Raw genomic sequence first — 16127 nt, forward strand, 5'->3', positions numbered from 1 at the left:
TACGTACGTAACCCAAAAATCAAAGGATACCATTCAAAACTCAAAATTGGTGAACAATTGTTTATATATCTTCCTTAGAACTACTATTCATATAATATACTGAAATAAAACAATTTAATTCATCATATTAAAATTTCTATGTCTGAGGTTGAAAAATAATTGATGTTCAGAGAATCAAAGTTATCATGCTATATAAGTGTTCAAAAATTATCAATAACCTAAATTACACCTAATTGCAAGTTCTTCCATTTCTCTCTTGATTACTTCTCAACTTTGTAAGATCTTCAAAACTCCTGGCTGTCATCAGTTGGCTTTATTATTCATTTGAATTTGTTCATCTATATTGACAATCATAAATGATTCTTTTTTATGTGGTCTATCTCAATTTTTTTTGGGTTTCTTTTTGTACTTCTTATAAAATTAATTTCATTTTTTAATTTTATATATAAAAGATGCAAGTTTTCTTGGTATACCTAGGTTTTGTTCGATTCAACTTATCTGAACTTATCTTATCTTATCTTATTTGATCTTGTTTTATTATCTTATCTTTATCTTACTTTTTTTTTTCTGAAATGAGTGAAGATAAATTGAACAGAACATCTTATTTATCTTATCTTACCTGATCTTATTTGATCTTATTTTATCTTATCTTATAGTATTTTACCTAACTTAAAATAAGTTGAACAGAACCGAACTTTAATAGTTAGAACTGTGTTGTAAGTTGTAATAATAATAATAAAAGAAACGAACACTTTGTATCTTAGATAGATGCTAATTAAGAGTTCAAATTAGAAACTGTATTTTGTGACCGATTTATTGTAGATATAATGTGCTCAAAAAAGTGTATCTATGTTTATGATCATATGCTAAGAGTTCATATTTCTAATTTGAAGATAAAGAAAGATGGACAGAGAAGACATTGTGATTATAGGAGGTGGTATATGCGGCTTAGCAACAGCATTGGCCCTTCACAGGTTTGTTCTCTCACGATATTTTTTCCGCATACTTCTCGTTTACATGTTAAAACTTGAAAAAAACTACATTAATATTTCAATAATTACATTAATTACACTAATATTATTTTTGATGAAATTGAGCAGGAAAGGGTTAAAGAGTGTAGTTCTAGAAAAATCCGAGACATTGCGTGAATGTGGCGTTGTTATTTCCATTCTTACGAATGGATGGCGTGCACTTGACCAATTAGGTGTTGCATCCAAGCTTCGACCAGTCTCATTTCCAGTCTTTGGGTACGTATGTTTGTCTCCTATTAATAATTTGTACGTTTAATAGAAATTATAAACACAGGGAAGGCAAGAGAAGAAGAGGGAAGAGAGGACAGTCTATGAATTCACCCGTTGTTGGAAACTTGTGTAGGGATCGGAAGGGGGTCACAAAGACACCCACAATGTCACATAATCAAGACAACCAATCAATTATGCAAGTCAACCAATCCAAATTGTCACAAAACCAAATTAACAATGAAGACCGGCAACTAAATGCAGTAAATAACCAGTAATAACAAGAAAATAGCAAACAACACACACGATTTATACGTGGAAAACCCCTTTGATGTGAATAGTAAAAACCACGGGACCTCTTGGAGAGTCCACCCTTAACTTCTTTTATTGATAATTGAGGGAAAAAAAAAACCCCAAATCAATCTACAAAGGATTCACAACCCACGAACAAACACCAACAATAAGAGAATCAAAATAGAGAACAAGAAGTGTAGAATTCACCCAAAAATAGCAGCTCTATCCACAGGCAATATCCGATGAACCGAAGCTTGAATTGACGATCGTCAGAATGTAGCCCCATGTGTCCCCAATAAGCTGACAAAATTTTAGCAATATCCGACGGTGGGATCCCTCTGGCGACCAAAACACTAGGAGTGTGCTGAAGAAAAACGAGCAGAACAACACTCTTGGAACTCTCTAGTTTCCTCTCTCTTTTGTGTGTGTTTTTAATTTGAAAATTGCTCCCCTTTTATACCCACTAAATGTGTACACAAAAGCCTTTACAAGCTTCTCTTAGAAGCCACAAAAATAGATGCCAAAATGGACCCAGAAATAAGACATAATATGTCCATCATAAAAGCCCATATTATATGTGACCAAAAGCAATAAAAATATTGCAAGATAGGCAGGACCCATAACAACTTGAAATAACGACTTATAAAAGTTCTTTATGTGATACTTTATTTTATTTCAAAATATTATATTATAACATTGGAACAATTTGGTAAACAGACATTTTGTCTTAGGATAGTACTTGTTTCTATAACGAAAATCACAATTTCTTTCCTACCAAAAGTTTTTAGCAGACTATTTATTAGAAACGATCAGGTCACTCCATAATCCATATTAAAGTTAGTCATATTACACTTATTAACGAAAATCACTAGCGATATATACTTATTATACTTATTAAAGTTATTCCTATTGGTAACCCCTAACCTTCAATTATTGTTTTAGTTCTAAATGTAACCTTATAAAGCAAAAAAAAAATCGTATTCCATTTTAGTTTTTGTTAGAACTAATGTCTTGGCACACAAACCAAAGTGTTTATAGTCATTTTTTGTCATTTTTGACGTCAAATTAGAACCTTAAAGGACCAAAATGACACTAAATTTCTTAGCCGACCAATTTTTAGGCATAAAAACCAATATAGACTTTATTTGACCCTTTCAAAACTTTAACCGAGCAATATTTGTGACATGGAATATTAAACAATTTTCAAGCACGCAAATTGAGACATTTCTTCTAATGACAAGCTAACGTTTCTTTTACTAGAAGGTCATATTTTGGGAATGAAACAACGATTGAGGGTTATCAGTCGGAATAAAAAAACTTGACCACCAATAGAAAACTAGAAAAGTTCGAGATTACTATTGGAAATTTCCCTACTTATTTTATGTATAATATGCAGATTGTGTATCCATTCAGTAAATGTAGCAATGTGTTGTGTTTGCATCTTTTCGAGATCTCTAGTTATATACATTAACTTTTAATAAAATATCACAGGTTTCATGATATAGTTCTAGACAATGGATCAGAACGAAGGACACCTGCAAGGTAATTACTGTCTTGTAGTTGGTGCATTTCTCATTAAGCTGTTAAGTGTTGATGAATACTAATGATGAATATTGAGTCTGTGGCGAGTTTCACTACTATATTTACATGTCGAGTGTCGACCATAAGTGTTTAGATAAGATGAGGTTGAGCGTAGTTCATTTGGTAGCTACCTGTTGTGGATCAAATCCATTATGGGATTGGCCGTGCATGTTGTGTTAAGGCCTTGTGAGAGGGCATTGACATGAAGTATTTCTTATCAGTCTTTATTGCTTGTCTGTAAACTTTTTTTTGATATGATGATAATATTGCATTGAGTGCTTGGTTTTTTTTAGAAGGAATATACAACAACGCAAGTTCCAACAATAGAATTGTGTGAGTTGAGAATTAGCATACGAAATGCACTTCTTAGCTAACAGGCCCAGCGCCCCAGCCTATGCCCTAGGGCCTAGGGGTTTCTGAAGGGGTGGTTGCCCAAGGCCCCGTAAAGAAGGGCCAAGTTTTGGAACAAAATTATTAGAATAAATAGTCTAATTTTAATATAAAATTTGATAAGTCCAAACATGCATTCCCTAACAATCCTATTTCATATTACTCTAAACCAAGACTATCCCTAAACAACTTGCATCAATTAGTCATCTGTTCTCTTCTCCTTCCTTTGTTTCCATTTGAATCTTCTCGAACTCAACATATAATTTTTAAACAAATAAACGGACAGTCTTACTGAATGGATTAAACTAGTCAACAAATGGATTAAAGAATGTGATCACTGAATGGATTAAAGAATGTGATCACTGAATGGATTAATTTGGTAATTGAATAGATTAAATAAGTCAATAAATAGATTAAATCAGTCAATATATTAAAAAAGATGGTTCATTTTATTTATTTTAATATTTGGCTTGGTCCGTTGCCTAATTTTAAATAGAAAAAATGATTTTAATAATCCAACCTTTGGGTCATTCACTTAAAATAATCCCACATTTTGTTTATTTTTTAATAATCCAACCTTCTAACACTATCCTCTCATTTTGAACCGTGACCTTTTGAAATAGTTTGATGACCAGGAGAATGGGTTAATCGCACACTTGTCTTGTTTAGATTTGTTCGGATTTAATTAATTAAATTAAATTTTAATTAACTTAACCAAAACATATAAATACGAACACCACCAAGGCACCCTGCCAACAACACCACATCCGAAACAACCCTCCTCCTTCAACCTCACCCTTGCCAGCACAACCCTCCCCCTTCGACCTCACCCCTATGAGCACCACCACTCCCGAAATCACCCTCCCCCTTCGACCTCACCCATGCCAGCACCACCCTCCCCCTTCGACCTCACCCTTACCAGCGCCACCCTCCCCCTTCGACCTCACCCCTGCCAGCACCACCACGAATCGATTCCACCACCGTATATTGGTTTGAACTTTGTTCCTAATAATGTTTTAGACCCATGTAGAGTAATCAAAAATATATTGAAATTGATTTGATTTTTAGTGGGGTGGGGGTGGGAAGGAGGTTGTTTGCTGGGGTGGGGGTGGGGATGGGGTTGTTCGCCGGGGGGGGGGAAAGGACGGGGACTATTAGTGGGGGTGGGGGTGGTGTGGTTGCAGGCTTGCAGCCGACAGGAGGTGTCTGTTGTTGGTGCAGGGGAGAAGGAGAAACATTAGGTGAAAGATTAGAGAAGGAAGGAGAAAAATGAAAATAAATAAATTAATCTTACAATTTCATCAGGTAAAAGGTTTTGTGGTTCAAAATAAGCGAATAGTGTTAGAAGGTTGTATTATTAATAAATAATCAAAAGATGAGAGTATTTTGAGCGAATGGCCCAAAGGTTGGATTATTAGAATCAATTTTTTCATTTTAAATTCAAAGTATGCGTTCTTTTACAAAACCTACCCAGTTTGGAAAAAAATCTTAAAACCAACAGATGTCTAATGTGTCATTTCATTTCTCAGACTTTTGGTTTCTTAAAGCCCGTGAATATCCCTTCTCTCCCTTCTTTGAGTTTGTCTTGGCAACCAACCGTTTGAGTCTCTTAGGGGACTCAAACGGGGGTAATTTGGTCATTTTATGCGTTGGAAGATTTTACGCGCGTGTGGCTGACATTTGCTTGGTACCAATGCTAGGTTATAATGGTACCATTCTCCGAAAATATTGATACCTTGGTACCAGTCCTGATAACAATTTGATACCAATGTCAGGTTATAATGGTACCATTGTGTTTTATTTTGGGTGTTTGAGTCTTTTTTGGACTCAAACCGTTGGTTACCAAGCCTTTCTCCCCTTCTTTCACCTTCGATATTTCCTTCTAGCTTTTCTGCCTTCAGTAATCTAGATGTTCAATGGTTCATCACATCAATCAATTCATGGAATCATTCATGGCTATTCATGAAGAATTAATTTGCAGTGAGAATATAAATATATTAATAATCAAAGTTATGCATTGTCGAGCGTGCCCGGAAAAATGCCTCCAATATATTAAAATTGAGAAAGTATATGACAGATCTCATCTACTTTCAACTCTTTGCTTGCATCTGAAAATTAAATTTGATGCACGCACCATTAATAGGGTTGTTGATCTGATTCTCGCTGTCATAAAACTACCCAATTCATTTTAAGACTTCCATCTTAAATTGCTATATTTATTCATTTTGCTAATGCTAGTTTGCTTTATGCCTCAATTTAATCTCAAGATTTTATTATGGATTTATTTAGTGGTTAACTAGCAAAATAGTTTGGATTTATATAAAAAAAATGGAAGTATTTTTTGAATTTTGCAACAACTAGATAATTAGCTATATATGTAATTCATAAGTACTTTCTTTGTTTTGACATACTTTACACTATATTTTTTCCTTTGTAAAAGTCATAGAATAAGGTTAAATAAGAGTGTGTAGATAATATAGTAGTTTAATAGAAGGAAGGCTGTTTCTACTATTTATGTGTTGTTTAAGAGCATATGTATCCAAAGTGCCTAATTACCAGACGGTCCGAGCCTACAAATTGTCAAGCCTGGGGATGTTTCCTAGTAAAAAATACATGTTTTGGGATACTGATTTGTCATTAGCATGATACTAAGTCAATAAAGAGTAAGGTTGGAGTTCTAACATTGGTTTTATATTCTATTACGGTCCATCATATGAGAACGCATTGGACTTGAAATGTGGATGCATTATAGGTTTTTATATCCATGCTAAATATTTCAATTCAAAAAGTAGGGATAGATGAAATACGAACCCATGTCCTTGATGTCATGGCGATGGTTAGAGTCCCAAGATCGATTTCGTATTCTATCAAAAAAAATTCCAACTTGGCAACTTACATATTTACATATAAATTTATTATGTGGGTATCGTTTGTGTTTAATTTGGTATTGTTGTATTATCTCGAAATTATTAATGTTAGGCTAAATTCCCTAACATTATGCATATATTGTGACTTTACTTTTGAGCAGTAAGGAAGAAATTCGAAGCTTTCGTCGAATTCATCTTATTGAAACCTTGGCGAAGGAGCTTCCTGAAGACACCATACGTTTTGGATGTCAAGTTTCAGCTATCACTATGGACCGTGACAGTTCCTATCCAGTAATTCATCTCGATGACGGAACCATCATCAAATCCAAGGTGAAGAATGCTTAGATTCAGTGGCGGATTTAGAAATTGGCTCACGTATATATATATATATATATATATATATATATATATATAAGAACGCATACTTACATGAGAAATAAGAATGAATTTTACGCGCTATAACTCTTATGAATAAGTGATGTAACTCTAATGAAAAAGTGATAATGTAACTAAAAAAAAGAATATTAGAAAAAAAAATTCAAAATATTTTTTTTGGACTCAAAAATTTTTAGAAGGGTATAACTTTAATGAACAAGTGTTGCAACTCTAATCCAATCGTGTGGTTGAAATTCATTCTCATTTCTTATGTAAAGAGCATTCTCATTCTCATTTCTTATATATTGATGAGTATTCTGTGACTATAATTTTTCCTTAGATAGAAATTTAAGATAATGGTCAATTTAAAGTACGTGAATAGCGTTAAAGCACAAAATATATTAATTATACTAAAAGGGAGGTAGTCTTTGAAAATAGGAAGCCAAAAAAAATTTAGTTGCATGACAATTAACCTCTATTATATTTTGAAATTTCAAAGACTTCCAGTTAGATTCATCGATGCGTTATATATTTTACCAAAACTTTCATAATACTAGAATTTCGTGCAACATGAGCAAATCCAGTATGATCAACCAGCGGGTTTAGGGCTCGCTACTTATGAATCAACTAGATTTAATTATTACCATATCAATACCTTGATAAGTGTTTTATTTTAATATACTCAGTGTGTATCGTAGAAAGAACTTCGACCATTATCATTTATATTTTCAACTAACTACGAATACAAAAAATTGATAATAACTTTTTCAGTTACTCATAATTTTGTTCCAAGGTTTTTTTCATTGGAAAAAAATAAAAGTGGAACGTGAAAACAAAAAATTACAAGGAATATATATATATATATATATATATATATATATATATATATATATATATATATATATATATATATATATGCACTAAAAGTTTGGCATGCTACTTGTTGATGCATTATATCAATGCTGATTGCTGAGACAGGATCATATGAGAAGCAAAAATGAGCACCATGCATATCTATTATGGTGAAACAATAAATTGAGTTATATATTTTCAAAAACACAAAATCTTTTTGATAATACAGGTTCTCATTGGTTGTGATGGAGCATTTTCAAGAGTTGCCGAGTATGTTGGGCTAAAACCCGTGAAACATTATAGCATGGCTGTTGTACGTGGACTAACAAATTACCCAACTGGACATAACATTTCCGAAAAGATGTTTACTCGGACAAGAAAAGGCAATGTGATGGTCGGGAGAATACCAATGGGTGAAAACCTCGTCTACTGGTTTGTGTCAATGAGATCTCCTACTAAAGGTAGGCACATAATGTCAATATATTACTTCCTCCGATCCATACGCGTTTGGTTAGTGATTATAAATGATGGTAATAGTAATGTAATCTAGTATAAAAGTTTAAAGAAATTAAAATATTAATACCCATGGAAATGAAATTTCATCACAAAACATGAATTTTCTTTATAATTTTCCATAACCACCCAATACCACCTTTTTGAGTGGCAATAGATGGTAATGAAATTTTAGGAAGAAAATTGATATTTGGGGATGAGATAACATTACCATGGGTAATTACATGGGATTTTCTTTACAAACTTATACTACAATGTATTACCATTACCATTACTATTGCCATTATCATTGCCATTACCATTATTTATGACCATTAATCAAACAAGCTATTAGTCTTTTAATATCCAGTTTAGTATCTGTTAAATAAATTTTGATAGTAGTAATAGATGTATGTATTTATAAGAAAAACTTTTATGCCAATGTTCGGCTTGTCTAGCGGTAAATGATTCTTTTTCGTCGTACATTATATTTTGATTACTATGCATTACAATAACCTTACTGATTTGTTTGATAAGAAGTTATAAATGGTAGGAATGGAAATCAAAAAATTTCTTGGTCTAGCGATTAATTATTTAAGATTGATGTGTTGTGAACGATAGGTCACTGGTTCGAATCCCCGTGCCTTTCTTTGTACTTTGTATTATGCTATTTTTTTAAATAAATTTACACTAAATTTTATTACCATTACCACTAAACAAATCATTAAGGTTATTGACAAGAACTACTGTTATACGTACTAGCATTATGTCCACACTAAATTCAATGTGGACTTCCCCTCAAAAAAAAAAAAAAAAAAAAAAAATCAATGTGGACTTGGGTCCATTTTTTGTTTGCATTTAATTTGCTTGAATTATGAAGTATTGTCGAAGATTGTTAATCCGATTCTATTAATTCCAATATAACGTTTTCCCCTCATTATCCTTGATTATTCTTCTTGCAGATTCGACCGTGTTGAAAGATTTAGACATGAAAAACTTAGCTAAGGAGGCAGTTAAAGATTATCCATCAGAAACAGTAAACATGATAGAGCAATGTGACATCAACTCCTTACACTTTAATAATTTGCATTATCGTCCTCCATGGAACCTCTTTGTTGAAAACTTCAGCAAAGGAAATGTAATTGTTGCGGGTGATGCCAAGCATGTAATGGCTCCAGCTCTTGGCCAAGGTGGTTCGGCCGCTCTCGAAGATTCTGTCGTTCTGGCTCGATGCATGGCGCAAAAAATGATTGTCGAAGGATTAGAAGGTGAACAACAACATCAAAAAACAATAAATTGGGGAAAAGCTGAATTAGCATTTGATCAGTTTTTGAAAGAGAGAAGGTCAAGAGTTTGGTGGTTGTCCTTGAACACTCACATCATTGTTTCTCTAAGTCAGCATGCTTCATCTAAGGCCATTCGTTTCCTATGTATATTTTTCCTCATTGCTCTATTTCGAAAGCCTTTGTGGGATGTACAATATAATTGTGGACGGCTCTAGTTTGTGGAATACTTTCTTCATTTCCTTCAAATTACAATATAGTAGTAGTTTGAATTTGGAACTATTCAGTATTCACATGAGTTTGGTTAATTATATATAATAACAGAATTTATCATGTATATGTTGTTGGGTTTTGCTCATCATAAATTTATATTGATATTAATTTTTTATAACTTTTACTAATTAACTAATTTAATTTTCACGGTTTAACATACTTAAAAATTCATGGGTGTCACTCACAAAACTCTTAATCAATTTTGAAGTTGACATGCATTATTGTGATTATTTTAAGAATATGTTCATTATTGCTTTTTTAAAATTCTTTCTGTAAATAAACAAATTGTTCATTGGTTTTTGTCAATTCAAACTCATAATCAAGCATAATTGATTTCGAATATATTTTCGTCAAGTTGTATTTTTTATACTCTCTCAAATTCAAATAAATGATGGTCTTCTTTTACTTTTTTACTATTTACAAACTCTAATTTGACTAAATATTTTCACAAATTTATAAAAATTAATGTTAGCATACAAGATGTTGTTGAATTTTATCTACATACGTTTTCCATATATGATTTAATAATAATCTTTTACTAATAGATATTAGGAATATTAACGGTCAGGGTTGTGAATGAGTATGCAAGTAAAAAATAAAGCATCTATTTATAAACGGATTGACATATCCTAAGCAGATATCTTCTTCTTGATTATCCTTTTTTTATTAAGTTTACATACATAAATGAAAATGCGCGACGTCTAAAATACCATATTGAAGTATAAAATATTTCTAGGTGCATAAAATGATAAAACTTAGGAAAAATAAAAGTGACCTAGGTAGTCAACAATTTTGAATGTATCAAGTCATTTTAAAATTGTCAAAAATGATTTGACATGTATCAAAATGTTAAAATGTATTTTGGGTCAAAAATATGTAAAAGAAATATTGATTTGAGTCCCCGAAATCAAAACTTTCACAATTGAGTCCAAAATATTACAGCCTTAAATTCAATTCCCTAGCAAGAACTATAAATAAACCATACTTTAGATCTTAAAATAAAGGATCTTTTTAACTATAATATTACAAATTTTGGCCATTCTCTCACGATAATACAAACTTTTGAGTATTATATAATATATCAATTTAAAAAAAAATATCCCAGTAGGTCTATATCGGTTGTTAACTTGTTGTAGAAGGTAAATAAGCTGACGTGGCACTCACTAAGACATGTGTCATTATTTTGTTGGCTTATTTTTAAAATTTGATTTAAATTTCAAAAACATTAAAAACATTTTTCTTTTTTTCTTTCTTCTGATCTCCTGCTCTCCCTCCACCCTCATTCTCCTCCCCCACCCCACCCCTAGCCCCTGCGTGTCGACCTGCCCAACCACCGTTTCTCTCTATTCCTCCTTCCCCCAACCCAACCAACTGAAACCCCACCCCACCCGCCCCCACCCCACCTCACTACCCCCTACCATGAAACCGCCTTCCCAGCCACGAAACGTCCCCTACCCGAACCCAACTCCTCCCCCAACCCGAAACCACTTCTCTAGAGTATATTATCTCCCTCATAGTGCAAAGTGGATTGAAGACATTGTAAACATCATCAGCTTCCCTCGTTCATGCAAACTGACTGGTGCACTGTTAGAGATTAATATAGAATATTCTAAATGTTTGATGAAAATTGTGAGAAAAATATCTAATGTGTATCTAGAATTATCTTGTGAAAAATCTAAGATATTTGTACTTGAAAGAAAATTCTAGAAGTTAGGATACAACAACTATAAATATGTAATATGTGCATGAGTTGAAAAGGGGAGCCAAACAAGTGAGCTCCACACAAGATATTAGGATAGGTAGAAACAAAGAGTTCTACCAAGATAAATGAGAGACATGAACTCTCACAAACACACCTGTACAATTAATATCAATGAATATGCAATTTTATGATACTATTCGGGTCCATCAAAACTTCCGTGTGCGCCACATATTCTATCATGCACATCGTCTCATCTTCTCGCTTTCAATTCTATTTCGCATTCTCTCGCACATTTCTCAAGGTTAAACAATTCTTAAATCTGCGACTTTTTCATAATGATTTTAACTTGTCTATGCAAATTCGTAATTTATGCTTCAATTCGTCACTTTGTTTGATTTTTCATTCTGATGAATTTTGTGGTGTATGTGTTGGGGGGTTGGGGGTATTACAGTTGTTTGGGTTGGGGGAAGAGGAAGAGATTTTGGGGTTTATTTTTAAAAAATTTACTTGTTTTACAGGTTACCGGTCACATTGTCATACTCTTGGAATTTTGATGTAAAGTGTGTCTTCTTACATAATAATTAAAAGTTTGAATTATTGTGAGCGAATGGACAAAAGTTTGTATTATTCTAGTTAAAAAAATCCTAAAATAAATGGTTACTCCTATTTAAACTCTAAGTAAACCCTATTTTATTAACGCAGGGTTGCTCTTAAAATCTTAAATGTCAGTATTTCTTGGGTATGTAACAATTTCTCACATGTGCAAACTAAGATAACTGGTTCATGTCATTATTGGTTTACTTAATATCATTTTGGCATTGTTTCATATCATTATTGGTAATATCATTTAGAGCTTTGTTCTATTTTATTTGTAAAACTTTTCTATCTCAAAATTGTTATGCTTCATGTGTCTTTTAAATATGTTTCACATCATTTATAAATTATTTCATGTCAAAACTGGTTTCATATGATTTTGTAACTAATCATGTCTTCTAAAATCTTTGTATCATTATTAACATGTTTTATATCATTTTAAATTTTGTTTCATATTATTTTTTTAATTTGTTTCATATCATTATTAATATATTTTATATCAATTTGAGTTTTGTTGCATATCATTTTAAAATCTACTCACTTTCCCTCCTTTAACCACATCTACCCCCCCCCAACCCCGAAGTATTTTATCTCTCCTCCTTCATCAAACAACAAACAACCAGGCGGTACCTTAGTCCCAAACCAATCCAGGCGAAAACCGAAGGGTATGGACAAGATTTAGCGCACATGAACAAAAAATATAAAATCTCATTCCCGACAACAATTGTACGACGATGTTAACGTTGATGGATCTTGTTTGCATCGCAAGTTGCAACACAGACTGGAAATAGTTGGTGGTAATGGACAATAATGATTGGCTGGTGAATGGTGATCGAGAAGAGTCTTCATAGGCGTGTATCGGATAAGAATCTATCAAATAGATTGGTAAATTACACAATGGTAAATTAATACATCTAGAAGAGGTTTGTTTTACAAATTATATTTCTTTGGTACCAATTACAAGAGCGGTTGATGCGAATATAAGCATATTAGATATCAAATCTGCATTGCATAGATAATTATAAGGACTTTCTCAATTGAGAATGGTTTAGGGTGCGTTCTCCTCAACTTAAAAAATTAAGTTTCAATGTCCAATAAGTTCAGATGAGTTCAGGTAAGTACCAATAAGGTCCAATAAGGGTAATAAGTTCCAATCAGGTCTAATAAGGTCCAATAAGTTTCAATCAGGTGCAATAAGTTTCAATCAGATCTAATAAGGTCCAATAAGTTCCAATAAGGTCTAATAAGGTCCAAATAGTCAATGTTTAATAAACATTTGTATTATTGTCCATTATGTTATTATTAGAATTTTAATTAAAATACCACAATGATTATATAGTATTATACTTGTATTAGTGTCTATTATTTTATTAAATATTTGTATTATTGTCTATTATTTCATTATTCATATTACTATTAGCTGATTATGTTATTATTAATTTTTTTTTATTAAAGTACCACAATGTATAGTATTATACGTGTATTATTATCTATTATTTGATTATTCATATTAATATTAGGTGATTATATTATTATTAAATAATATTATAATCATGGTCAAATAATTAAGGTTGACAATATTAATCATTATAATTACAATATTTTGCAATTCGTCTTTAAATAACTAGATATAACATATTTTCGTTACTAATAACAATGAAAGATATAAATGTACAGTGAGAGATAAGAAATTAATGCCTTCTACTACCTTCACACAAATAAAAGTGGGTTGAGAATTTTTCATATGTGCCAATTTTAACTTGTTAGCAATAAATGTCAATCAAATTTTGATTTTCCACTAGTGCTTTATAAAATCAAAACAAGAGTATTAGATATATTAGTGGTCAAAGTTATGTATAGGCAAATATATAAATAGCAAATTTTTTTTTGTTAAATTAATTATCATAAGAGATAATTAATAATAATTAATTTTTTTAAAGGACGAATTTTAATAATTATTACTTCATAATAAAATTTGAGGGGTAGTATTTACGTTAGGGGTAATATTTATGTTATTAATGGTCAATTTTTTTGTCTAATAAGGTCAAATATGTTTCAATCAGGTCCAATAAGGTCTAATAAGTTTCAATCAGGTCCAATAAGGTCTAATAAGTTTCAATTCGGGCCAATGAGGTCTAATAAGTTTCAATAAGGTCAATAAGGTCCAATAAGTTCCAATCAGGTTCAATCAGGTCCAATAAGTTGAATCAGGTCCAATCAGATTTGATAAGTTCCAATAAGTTCAGTTCAGGTTCAATAAGTTCAGTTCAGATAAGGTACAATATGTTCAGGACCAATAAGTTAAAGAGAATGCACCCTTAGTTTGGTGTACGTAGCGTATACAGAGTTACTCCCTCTATCCTCTTTTTTTTTTTTTACACTATTGGAGCAACAAAACATTGTTGATCTTAGTTGCGTTTAGTTGATAAAGGGATATGATTGGTGAATGAAAGAAGTAAAGGCGAAAGTAGCTAAACTATCAGGATGACTTAATAACAATTCAAACATGGGGATATCACTAGGGCTGAGCAAAACAATGTGAATAACGCAATATTCAACTGAGATTGTTAATCATCGCAACAAAATTTCTTAAAATCATCTAAGAACATAATTGAAAGTATAATTTTACCCTTAATTTTCTTTTTCATCCTCACCATCACCAAACCCCCTTAGTACCCAACAACCACCACTACTACACAAACAACCACCATCGAAATCACGCAAACCACCATCGAGGCCACGCACACCACCCACTAAACCATGCACAACCACCAACGAAACCAAAAGAATTACCATCTGCCATCATGGCGGAAACGTCCTAGCCGGAGGGTAATTTTTTTGTGTTTTTGCGGCTTGCTCGTGGTGGTTGTAGGGGTTGGTGTAACGCCCCGAGAATTCAGAACCTTAATTACTCATGATTGACAGCGGAAACGGAACTTAAGCTGTGGGTTATAGGCCTATAAATAAAATAATAGCCTTAAAATGGTCTCTAAAAATATACAAACTCTCAAATAGAGTAATAATTATATAATACATAGTATGATAAAAAATCCCAAATTGTACAGAGTCACTTCAATATAATCCAACCAGAACATCCATGTCCTAACTGAACTTGCGCTATCTTCATAAATACCTGAACGATTTCATAAAATAGGAAAAAGAGAAAACACAGAAAATAACCTAAAATGAGTGAAAAACTCAGTAACTTTACTCTATCCCGTAAAAACGGTTTTAGTTCGTAAACATTTTCACATACAGACACATACTACATTTTGGTAATTATTCGGAAATATTGTCAGAAAACATAACATGGAATAGTCTACCGGCAAGGATCATTTACGTGATCTTAGTTCATTGGCAACTACAGGTTTTGGACATAATATGAACATTAACATTCGACCACTCTTGGTCCTTTACATCGTAAACATAATTCCTCCACCTATAACTTGCCCATTTACCAGCTCATTTCATAACTCCAAGCTAGCAGAACCATTCATATTTTACAAAACTTTCATATATCAATAATCCCGAACAACACCATATATATATGGTACACATCATTATCATAATTTACATATAACATTCATGATATCATATACATCACAATTTATAGCATATCATCACATGATTAGTATCACATATGTATAGTCATACATATATATACACACAATCATAAACATATTCTATGGACACAAATTATTAAATATGATTTATACGAGCAATCATATAAGGTGCTAGACATAAAGGTTACCTTATACACTAATTCATTTCCTTTACTCATTAAGTGTCGTCATCTCCAAGAATCATCCTCCATAAAACCATAGCGTTCTTAACCAAACAAATAGACTTTCGGGTTCCATGAATCAGAATTTAAACAAAGGAACCAGAGGAACGTATAATATTTGGCAGCAATAACAGAAAACTTCCAGAGGGTCTAACTCTTTACTCCAAACTCCGAATCAGATGATTTTTGGGTCTAAATTCAATAACTTTTCGTGATCTACAACTTTTATGAAGTAAGTATATGCAAATTCTGACTGGAAGAAGAAGATATTGGGGAAAAATAGTACGACAACCTAAAATCAAAGGAGGAAGAGAGTGGGTATTTAGGGCCATTCATGGGTACTCAAAAAGAATAAGACACATCAATGAAAATTCAGATTTTTATTTGATAGTATAAATGGAG

At 32.3% G+C, this 16127-nt stretch overlaps 1 protein-coding gene and 1 long non-coding RNA gene across 2 annotated transcripts in view; one reads left to right on the forward strand and one right to left on the reverse strand.

Moving 5' to 3' along the window:
* Nucleotides 1-117: 117 nt before the first annotated feature.
* LOC104907163 (monooxygenase 1) lies at nt 118-9763 on the forward strand. The gene is made up of 7 exons (XM_010696050.3): nt 118-275; nt 894-974; nt 1101-1247; nt 3024-3074; nt 6532-6700; nt 7827-8058; nt 9052-9763. Exons 2-7 carry the CDS (start codon nt 904-906, stop codon nt 9588-9590), a joined length of 1209 nt encoding a protein of 402 aa, XP_010694352.1. The 5' UTR covers nt 118-275; nt 894-903; the 3' UTR covers nt 9591-9763.
* Nucleotides 9764-14491: 4728 nt separating this feature from the next.
* Nucleotides 14492-16127, reverse strand: part of LOC109136442 (uncharacterized) — a 1835-nt gene continuing 199 nt past the window's right edge. Inside the window, exons 1-2 of the long non-coding RNA XR_002041357.3 lie at nt 15693-16127; nt 14492-15074 (exon numbers count right to left, since the gene is read on the reverse strand). The exon at nt 15693-16127 is cut by the window's right edge and continues 199 nt beyond it. This is a non-coding gene — a long non-coding RNA (uncharacterized LOC109136442). The remainder of the gene's footprint in view (nt 15075-15692) is intronic.

The sequence above is a fragment of the Beta vulgaris genome, chromosome 4 (genome assembly GCF_026745355.1).
Source record: "Beta vulgaris subsp. vulgaris cultivar EL10 chromosome 4, EL10.2, whole genome shotgun sequence".
Classification (NCBI taxonomy): Eukaryota; Viridiplantae; Streptophyta; class Magnoliopsida; order Caryophyllales; family Amaranthaceae; genus Beta; species Beta vulgaris.